This window comes from Neopsephotus bourkii, unplaced genomic scaffold (genome assembly GCF_033783945.1).
Source record: "Neopsephotus bourkii isolate Nb327-2 ecotype Australia unplaced genomic scaffold, CSIRO-AGI_Nbou_v1 NB_457, whole genome shotgun sequence".
NCBI lineage: Eukaryota > Metazoa > Chordata > Aves > Psittaciformes > Psittacidae > Neopsephotus > Neopsephotus bourkii.
This window is the reverse complement of record NW_026900959.1, coordinates 326,412-336,795: the sequence shown is the minus strand read 5'-3', so window position 1 is coordinate 336,795 and position 10,384 is coordinate 326,412. Positions and strand designations below refer to the sequence as shown.

Sequence of the window (10,384 nt, the reverse complement as noted above, 5' to 3'; positions counted from 1 at the left end):
GCACAAAGCATCCCCCCCTAAAGCAAAGCTCTGGGTGCAGGGATGCTGGGGGGGGGGGAACAGGAGATGCCCACACCAGTTTGAGAGCACAAACACAGAGCCTGTGTTCTGCAGGGCTTCCACCAGAGCTCACGTGGAAAGAAAAGCTGCTTTATGCAGCTGAGGAACTTCCCATCCACCCACTGTAGCTGCTCCCTTGCCCCTGCATCCTGACCTGACCTCCTCTTGGCGGGCACCAGCCCCTTGAAGACTCGGTGCTCCGGTCTGCAACGCCTTGGATGCCTGCGGGCAAACACCTCCGCATCACCTAAAACACATGGAGGGAGGGGAGGTTTATGTGCAGGAGAGGAAGGAAAACAACAACAAACTGTGGCCTGGCTCTTTCGGTCACGTCTTTATTGGGTGGGCAGATCCTCTGCGGCCGGATGGGCTCGGGGCTCGACAAACGGGGACAGTTACGAGGCACGCAGCACGGCGGAGCTGTTCCAAGTCACTCCTTCCCCAGCACAAGGTATAATGTTGCCTTTGTTCGGCTGCCTGCCGCCGGGCCGGCACGGCAAAGCCATGCACCCGCAGCCCGGCGTGGTCCCGGTGCTTTCCGTCCGCACACATCCACGGCAAACTGCCGCAATAAATCAATGGGGAAATAGAGGCTGCCAGTTAGACTAAACAAGTGCGTTCGCAAGGCTTGCTAACCCTCATTAATCACTCTGACAGCCCTAAAAACACATTTCCCCTTTAATGACTGTATTTGGATAATCAGAGCTTTTTTCCTCACGGCGCGGGGTGAGTGACGGGCGGGCGCGACTGCGGCGAGCGCCGGCACCGGGGTCACCGTTGAGTCAAGCGCTGGAGGTCCTGGGGAGCTGGAGAAGTTCCCATTGTACAAGGGGAAAAGGGGACCCTGCACACCCCATCCCCGGTGCCCGACACCCACCTTCAATCCCCTCCCACCGGCTGCCTTTGAAAGGGCCTTTTCTTGCCGCTCCGCGCTCCCTTTTTAGGTGACTTTTGCCTCCTGGAGAGGTTTGAAACCTCGCACATTTGTCTGTATAAATGATGCACCGCATTAATGCACAGCGCATTATGAAAATGGTAATTCAAACCCATACAACTCTAAATTAAGCCATACATTATCCGACCCACTCAGCCATATATTTTGGAGAAAGACAGGATTGAATCAAATCAAACCGAAACTGTGGCGTGCAGGTTGTTAGACAGAATGATTAATAAAGTGCATCCCAGTGCTCTTATTATAAAATGAATTCCGCAATAACCTGGGCATACATTACATGGGGAGTTATTTAATACATTGGCAACACAATCATTCCCCAGCAGATAAAGCCCCCGAGTGTCAGCTGCTATCAGATGATACTTCGCAGTGTTTACACAGCCTGGCCCCAGTGCTGCAGTCTTTAGGGAGGGGAAAAATGATTCCTCAGGGAGCCTTCTGCACGGCAGGATGTATCTGAGCAGCATCCAGCTCCCAGGGTCTGGAGCTGGGAGCATCCTGGCGTGAGGAAAGGTTTGGGGGAAGAGGGGAGATGGAGCTTTGCCATATGGGGAGGATGCACCAGGATGCCCTGGGAGAAGGGCTCCGGTAGGATAATGGGTTTGGGAAGTCCTTTATACCTGCCCAGGCTGCTCACTAGCTGGCCCACGGTACAGCCCCAGCAGACCATGCACAAGGGGTATCACGCCTCAAGCACATCCATGGGCATCGTGGCATCACCCTCTTGCCCCACAGCGTGAGGCTGTGCACGGTGGAGCAGGAGCTGCAGTGGGGAGCTGTGATTTACACCAGGGACCGCTGGCACCCAAGCAAAGCCAACACCGAGCAGCATCAGCGGTGGGAGCGGGGACCACATCCAGGGAGCAGCGATGCTCCCAAGGGGAAGGGGGTCCCGGCATGGCTTCAACCTCACCACGCAGCTCCGCAGCAGAGGGGATGGGAGCACAGGAGCTGCCCTGTGAGAGCCAAAGGGACACAGGGACCGGAGACACCGGCACAGCCAAAGCAGCCTGGGCCTGGCACCCACTGAGCAGAGCAAAGCCCCCTCTGCTCCGAACCCGGTTCTGCAAACCCCAGGCCTTCACCCTGCAAACATCCCAACGGGAAGGAGCGGGACCACCATGAGCAAAGCCAGACCCGAGCCACAGCCACAGCAGGGCAAGGGGTAGCCATGGACCAGCGAAACCTACACCCCCCAGCCTCGAGGAGCTTGGGGATGGTGCCTCCAACCCCTCCATCAGCTTCCAGCACCACCATCACCTCCCGTTTCCAGCAGAGACCCCAGCCAGGGCCCTCGCCAGCAGCCACACGCTTCCAGCCCCACTCACAAGAACGGGTGGAAAACCAGCAAATCTCATTGGCAAAGCAAGCCCCTGTTTTAAGCACATTATTTTTCAGCTCAGAGGACACAAAGGAATTTAAACACAGGGCAGAAGGCAGTATAGAGAAGGCAATTAACTGGGATTAATTGCATGACTCACCCAAAATGCAACAGGAGGAAAGCACTCAACAGCAGGGAAAAAAAAGCAGGGGAGCACATGGGGGCTTCAACGGGAAGCAGTGACACGGATGGGGGTGCTGCTACAAACACTGGGCTGGAATAACAGCCCATTCCAGAGGGACATGGGGTGCAGCAATGGGAGTGAGCCCCGATTCAGAGCCATTTATCACTCCAGCCACCAAAGGGGGGGACAGACACGGGATGAGGCCCCTGCTACCCATGGCTGCTGGAGCATCCCTAAACCCAGCGCGATCCACGACCCCCTTCATCCCCCTATTCCTGCCCCAAAGCTGAATTCCAGCGGCGGCTGCAACCTCGGGTGGGTTCCCCCCCACTTCCTTCCCTGCTCCTTGCCTCGCTTTCCACTCAACCCCCTTCTCGAACCTTCCCTCCGCACGAGAACCCCGGTGCCTTCCTCCCGACGCACGCACCGAGGAAGAGGAACCGGAGCGGGGAAACCGGACGCATCTTTCCCCCCCCCCCCCTTCTTTCCTCCTTGAACCCCATCGCGGTGATAACGGGGAGCGGGGTAAGGGCTGCACCGGGCACCCCACGGGACCGAGGGCTCCGCCGCTAGATGGTGCTGGGAGCCCGCGGCCCCGGTGCGGAGCCCGGTCGGGAACGGGGCGGGACGAGAGACGACACCAGAGGGTGGATATAACCAAGAGTCATTTATTAACAAAATAGGACTTACCGAGCCGGAGCTCATCCACCCGCCACGCTCGCCGCCCTCCCGCTGCTCCGGCCGCGGGGTGCCCCGCTCCTGCCCACCGCCGCCGCCGCCGCCGCTCTTCGCCGCTGCCCCGGGGCTTACAACCGGGGTCCTGCCCCCCTCTTCCCCACGGTGGGACGGGGAGGGGATGGATGGATGGATGGGGGGGGGGGTCGGTGCAGGCGGGGCTTTGCCCGCCCGCCGCAGCCCGAAAAAATCATGGGAATTAAAGGGAAAAAAAGGAAAAAAAACATTAAAAATAAAAAAAAAAGGACAAAAATGGCATTTGTAACGTTACAAACGAGAATCCAGAATGAGAAACATGGAGGGGGGAAAGAAGGAGGAAAATGCCTTTTTTTTTTCGCCTTGTGTGTCAGGAGTCATGCAAGAATTTCTCAAGGAGGAGAAATTAAAAGGGAAGGGGGGGGAGAATCAAAAGAAACGAGAGAAAAACCCCCAAAGCCCCACACCTGCGAAGGAAAGAATAGTATTTTTTTGTCTTTTTTTTTTGTCTTTTTTTTTTTTTAGGTTTTTTTGTAGGTTTTTTTTTTTTTGTTTGGACACAGACTTTTTGCATACCATCGATTCATTGGTGTATTAATGCACTTATATTCCCAGCTTTAAGCTAACATACAGTAAATAAATACACAGTCCAAGGAGGGAGCGAGGAGGAGGATGAAGGCTGGCGCAGAGGGGAAGGAGCCGCCGCAGTTACTGATATCCCAGTGCAGAAGCTGAAGTTAGTCTTTGGCCGTAGAGCGCGTATGGCGAGTAGTAAGGTCCGGCGGCCGGCAAGGAGGGCACGGGCAGGGCGCCGGCCGTGGGCAAGTGGCTCTTGCCGTAGGGATGGTACCTGTTGAGTCCCAAAGTGTGTGGGCTCCTCAAGGAGAGGGAGGCCGGTAACGTGTTGGGGCTCCCGGGGGCAGCGGGCGGGAGGTGGAGGTGGCAGGAGGCTGCGGAGCCCAGCCCGGAGGTAGGGTAACCCGCCAAGAGCTTTTCCGCCCCTGGCAGGGCCGTGTGGGTCCGTAGGTGGGTGAGCAGCTCCTCGGAGGTGGCAAACCTCTTGTCGCAGGGTCCGCTGGCAGACACCCAGTTGCATATGTGGGGCAGGGGGTCGTTCTGCAGCATGAAGCCGTAGGTGTAGAGGGGGTGGCTGGGGGTGCCGCCGGAGGAGAGCGTGGTGTGCACCGAATGCAGCGGGTGCGTGGGGTACACCAAGGGGTATCCGCTCTTGAGGCTGCCGGGGTCGTGCACGCAGCTGGAGCAGTTGCTGGAGCTCAGGTGCGAGGCGCTGTGGTAGCTCAGGCAATAGGGGTCCCGGCATAATCCCTGCATGAAGGAGGGCGGCGAGGCCCCGGTGAGCGGGCTGGAGCTCGGCGGCTTGCCCGGCAGCCCCAGTGCCCCCGGGAGCTGGCTGCCCACCAGGCCCGGCTTAGTGGGGTCCAGCCCCGGCACGAACTGGGACGGGTAACCGGCGTAGGCACCCACGATGGAGCCGTGGTAGCCGATGCTGGAGGGTGGCAAAGGGAAGACCGAGTGCCCCGGCTTGTAGGGAGACACTGGGGCCACATGGCCGGCGGGCGGCAGGGCGGGGGGCTCCGACTTTCGGCCCGAAGCGGGTTCTCCGTGCGGCCCGGGCTCCGCCGCCCCGCGCCCCAGGCCCCCGCCCGTCCCCTCGGGGCTGGGTTTGCCCGCTTCGGGCTCCTTCTTCTCCTCGGTGCCCTTGGGGTCTGCGTGCTGCGGAGAGGCCCCCCGGGAGCCACCGGGCGAGGCGGCGGCGGCGGCGGCGTGGGGGGGGAACGGCGGGCAAGCGGCGCTGGGCACCCGAAAGCCGGCCTTGTCCGCGCCGCCCTCTTTGCGCTGCTCCCCGCCGCCCTTCGAGTAGGGCTTGAAGCTGGACTTGTCCTCGGGCGGAGCGTCCCCGCTGCCCGGCGGCTTCAGGGCGCTGGGGCGGGCGTTGGGCTCCTTGTCGGCTGCGGGCTGCCCGGCGGAGGCCACGGCGTTCAGCTTGGAGGAGGGCGGCGGGTCGGGTTTGCCGATCTGCGAGCAGGTCTGGGCCAGCAGCGCCAGCGGGCTCTTCTTGGCGTCCAGCTGCGGGCGGAGCGGAGCCGGTCAACGGGGGGGTTGGAACCCGGGCAGCGCCCCCGGCCCGGCCCCCACCCGATCCCATCCCACTCCCGATACCCCGGGTGCGGCGGGGACGGGCCCGGCGCTGAGCCAGAGCCGGGGGAAAGGGGGAGCGCGCCCGGCCGAGGAGAAGAACCGGGGTGCGGTGTATGGAGGGGGGGGTGGTGAAAGGACCGGGCTGCAGCAGCGGCGGAGGGAAGGAGAGCGGGGGAGCGGCGGGCACTGACCTCGATGGGGCTGACGGGCGTGGAGGAGAGCGGCTGGAGGTACTCGGGGTGCAGGAGGTGGCCGCCGTGGGCGCTGAGCATCTTCAGGACGCGGATGGGCAGCCGGCTGGCCTGGCGCAGCGGGTCGGCGGGGGGCGGCCGGGGCGACGGGGCGCCCGCAGCTCCGCGGCTCGGCGGGGGGCTCGGCCGGGGCCCGCCGGGGGCACCGCTCATTTGGGGGCGGGCAGCAAGGGGGGGGGAAAAGGGGAGGGGAGGGGGGGGGAAAGCCCCGGGCTCCGCGGGGCCGGGCGGGCGGCGGAGCGGCGGCGGCGGCGGCCCCGGCGAGACGAAACCCTTCCCCGGCCCCACCGACACGTCAAATAGCCCCGATGGCGGCCGCGCTCCGAGGGGGCCGGCGCCGCGCACCAATCCGCGCCCGGCCGGGCCCCCGGGGCGGGGAGAGCCGCCGGTGGGGGGGGCGAACCGCTGCTGCCGCCGCCCCGCGCCGCGCCGCCGCGTGGGGGAGAGGCGGGCACGGCACGGAACCGAACGGAGCGGAACGGAGCGGAGCGGAACGGGGTTAGAGCGGAGCGGATCGGCTGCGGCGCATGGAGAGGGTGGCACAGCCGAGGATGGCACGGCACGGGCGGAAAAGCGTGGCACGGCTTGGCGCGGCTCAGCTGGCAGAGAGTGGCACTGCTGGCATAGCCCGGCATGGCACGGCTCGGCACGGCTGGCATAGCTTAGTATGGCACAGCTCATCTGGCACAGCTTGACACAGCTGGCAGAGCATGGCACTACTGGCATAGCCTGGCATGGCACTGCTCATCTGGCACAGCTTGGCATAGCTTAGTATGGCACAGCTTGGCACAGCTGGCAGACCATGGCACTGCTGGCATAGACTAGCATGGCACAGGTCATCTGGCACAGCTTGGCATGGCTGGCGGACCATAGCATGGATCAGCTGGCAGAGCATGGCACTGCTGCCATAGCCTAGCATGGCACAGCTCATCTAGCACAGCTTGGCACAGCTGGCAGAGCATGGCACTGCTGGCATAGCCTGGCATGGCACAGGTCATCTGGCACAGCTTGGCACAGCTGGTGGACCATGGCATGGCTCAGCTGGCAGAGCATGGCACTACTGGCATAGCCTAGCATGGCACAGCCTGGCATGGCTGGCAGACCACGGCACGGCTCAGCTGGCAGAGCATGGCATGGCTGACACAGCTTGACATGGCACAGCTTGGCACTACTGACATGGCTTGCTGTAGCATGGCCCAGCTCAGCCGGCAGAGCATCACACTACTAGCACACCTTGGCATGGCGTGGCACAACTCAGCTGGCATGGCACAGCTGGCACAGCTTAGAATGGCACAGCATGGCTCAGCTGGCATGGCATGCCCAGAATGACTTGGCATGGCATGGCATGGTTGAGCTGGCACACCAAGGCATGGCACTGCTGCTATGGTATGGCTTAGGTATGATCAGCCTGGCACAGCTCACACTCCTGCCCCCAATCTGCCTGTCCCATATGCAGCCAGTGACAGTGCAGCCTGCCCTATAGTCCATTAACCTTCCCACCAATTAACTTCTGATTTCTGGTTCCCTTTTCCAGCATCCTTGAATTGAACCCACAAAGCCCTGAGGCTCCATGGTCGGGGGGGTGGCTGAAATCCACCATCCCTCCGAGGGGATGAGCTCCTCTTTCCATGAGGAGTCAAGACACATGGATAAATCTTGGGGTGTTAAAAAGGCTTATCAGGAATAAATTCCCTATTCACCCTGTCCTGCAGGGTGGCATGGTCTTTTGGCTCTGGGTGTTGGACATTTCATGTTTTCCTTCCCATACCCCTGCCTGAAAGTGGTTCATTCACCACTTGCAGGTTCATGGTGACCGCTTGTGATGGGAAGGAACCAGCTCTCTGGGTGCCCTGTGGCATGGACCCATCTCTGTCCTCCCTGGTTTGGGTTTTAGGTCCCTCCTGCCTCCCAGAACAGGGAGAGGGGAAAGAGGGAGAAGATGCCTCTAATGAATCAGATTAACCCTTGACAGGCGCTTTGTGTTCCAACTGTGGTGCTGTTATTAAGTCCCTGCCGTCACCTCTCACCAAGCCCGGCTGCTCCGGGTTCTGCATCTCCCCAGCATCACCCCGGTGCACCCCGACATCGAGTCCTCCTTCTCCCATTGCTACCAACCATCCTGATGGTTGGACCTGTCCCTTTCCCCTCACTGTGAGGCTTTTCCCTCTTTTCCTTTCCCCCTTCCCAGAGCTGACCACAGGATTGATTCAATGCGGAGCGCGGGGATGTGAAGGGAGAGGCGCTGCCTTTCAAAGGAGCCATTCAAGTCAGGAGGAAGTGCAAACACCCCAAAGGTGCCTCAACGTCACTCGAGTTGGATGCCAACAGCAACACGGCCCTGACAAAAGAGGGTGAAGTGAGGTGGGACACCCACATAAGAGCAGTGGTGATGCTGAATCGGAGGGAGGGCACTAAGCAGTGGTACCTCCAGGGCTGCAGTTACTGCTTCCCTCAATGCCTGGGATCTTCCAAAGGCCTGATCCTGCCCTGGCACTGGCACACCAGGGAACATCTGGATTCATCTTGTGTTTGCTGGATTGAAACATCACCAAAGGGTCATCATGGATAATGATGCATCCCGCTCGGTGTGCATGCCATTAGCGTCTATGGTCATAGTCTTCATCCTAAAATCCATGTGGAATTGTGGTTTTCTTTAAGTTCAGGAGCTTTCAGCAACTCGGGATGGGCTTAAGGGTGACACTTTGCTTCCCAGGCCCCTTCCCAGCATCATCCCACCACATCTGCATGGTGCAGAGAGGTGCTTTAAAGGCAGCAGCTAGGAAATGAGTGATGGGCAGGGATTGCCGGAACCCCCCCAGTTTCACAGCATCTTCTTGTGTTGCTGATAGGCTGCTCTTAGTGTTGTCAAGGCATGGACACAGGCACGGCTCTAGGCATGGGCATCCCAAGTCCTGGTGGTGCTGGAGGTGAGGAATGGTCCAGGCTGGAGAAGGAGAGAGGGATCCAAGTGCTGCAGCCTGTGTGGAAAATGGTGCTGGGATAGGATAAGCCATGAATTCCAATCACCGCAACTCTTGCAGCATCTCTCTTTGCTGCACGCTGGGATAAATGCCTTTATTGCTGCTGGATGCAGTTTAAGGGAAACTGGGGAGAAGCGGGAAGTGCCAGGGTGTTTGCTATGGGAAATGGGGCAGGGGGGCAGCCCTGGTCCCATGAAGGTCCCAGCCAGTGGTGGGGATACAGGGGACATCTCCCTCCATCCATCACTGTGCCACGGGCACCCAATGTTCCTCAAAGCCGAGCTTCTCAGGTGCTAGTTGTCCACCTCCTAGTCTATAGGTGAACCATCTTCTACCAGCCTCCAAGGAAGCAAAAGCATTGGAGCTGGCATCTCCCTTCCCTGCTCCTATCCTCCAGGTCCTACCTCTACGCAGCGAGCTCAGGCCTCGCTTTTAGCTGCAGAACAAGTGCATAAAAATGATCTTATTTATTACAGGAGACATGTTTTAAAACAACTGACAAAATTGCAAGATGTAAAACGACACGCAAGTGCTTTTTCTTTTTTAAACCCATATAGACTTCTGGCAATGATAAAAATAGTGTTTTCTGGTTTAAAGTTGGAATTAATCTTTCTTTCCAAAGCAATCATGTAGCAGGAAAAGCAGGAAGACACTTAGATATTAACTGATGCTCGCTGGGTGATGGTTACTTATTGAGTAGCCGGGTAGCTGGCTTTGCTCTGCACAGCCATTAACATTAAAGCACATTAAAGCAAAGAAAGGTGAAGGGGGTTTTATTCCCCTCCCCTGTTCCCTTGATGTGTGACTAACAGCTGGTTTTCTGTGTGACAAATCAGTGGGGTCTTCCTGTTGTTGATGTAATGAAGCTGTTTCCTGGTGTGAAATTCTAGGGGATGAATCGCAGGAGGGGGAGGAGAACATCCCACACTTATCAAAGAGCTCCGGAGGGGAGCGAGGCCTGGGATCAAAACAGGCAGCGGGGCCGATGCTGGGTCATGGAGACTGCAGTTGAGGCTTGTTTTGGGTGGGTTTTGGCCTGAATTTCCTGCTGCTGCAATGCTCTTCACAGCAATGGGCTGCTGGTTGGGGTATTGCACCCTAATCCTGGCAACCAGAGGGTCCATCCCTCCCCTTCTTTAGGAGGGGGATTAATCAGAGCAACCCCAAGACCTGAGGTTGGGGGGCAGCAATGGGAGCGCTCCCCAGCCCCATCCACAAAGGAACAGCATCCCCAGGGATGGGATGGGATGGGATGGAAGGTGGCAGCATCCCCATGATGGGGACAGTGCAGTGGGATAAGAGCTTGGCTGTGTTGGCTTTGGGTAAGCATGATGGGAAGGGAGCACGCAGTAAGATCCGGTCTTAACATCACAGTAGTGCTGCAGAGAGCAGTCTAGTTTACGTGCCTCAGTTTCCCCATCTCTAAAGTGTGATTCTGTACCCATGTCAATAGGAAGGGGCTTACCCTAAAGCACTTTAGGGACCTGGGTGTTCCTTTACGCTGGCACCAGCTCAACCCCTTTTTGGGGTTCATTTAGTCCTCAGACACCCCCCAGCAAAAGCAATCCCTTTTACCTCCATTCTCTTCTTGCTTTGCCAGGATTAGTTAATTAAACTATGCAAATCCAAACAACTTCATCTCTATAAGCCCAGGACCGGAGCCTCGAACCATTTGGTGCAGCTCATCTGGCACGTACATTACATAAAATGTTTGGAGCAACTCTAATAAGAATGAAAAAGGCTGTAAATCAAGTTTAATTTATT

At 58.7% G+C, this 10,384-nt stretch overlaps 1 protein-coding gene across 1 annotated transcript; it reads right to left on the bottom strand.

The window, feature by feature from the left end:
• Nucleotides 1-3,810: 3,810 nt before the first annotated feature.
• ZNF703 (zinc finger protein 703) lies at nucleotides 3,811-5,792 on the bottom strand. The gene is made up of 2 exons (XM_061349635.1): nucleotides 5,580-5,792; nucleotides 3,811-5,316 (listed from the first exon to the last, which is right to left on the bottom strand). The coding sequence occupies exons 1-2, from the start codon at nucleotides 5,790-5,792 to the stop codon at nucleotides 3,937-3,939; spliced, it is 1,593 nt and encodes a 530-aa protein (XP_061205619.1). The 3' UTR covers nucleotides 3,811-3,936.
• Nucleotides 5,793-10,384: the final 4,592 nt, after the last annotated feature.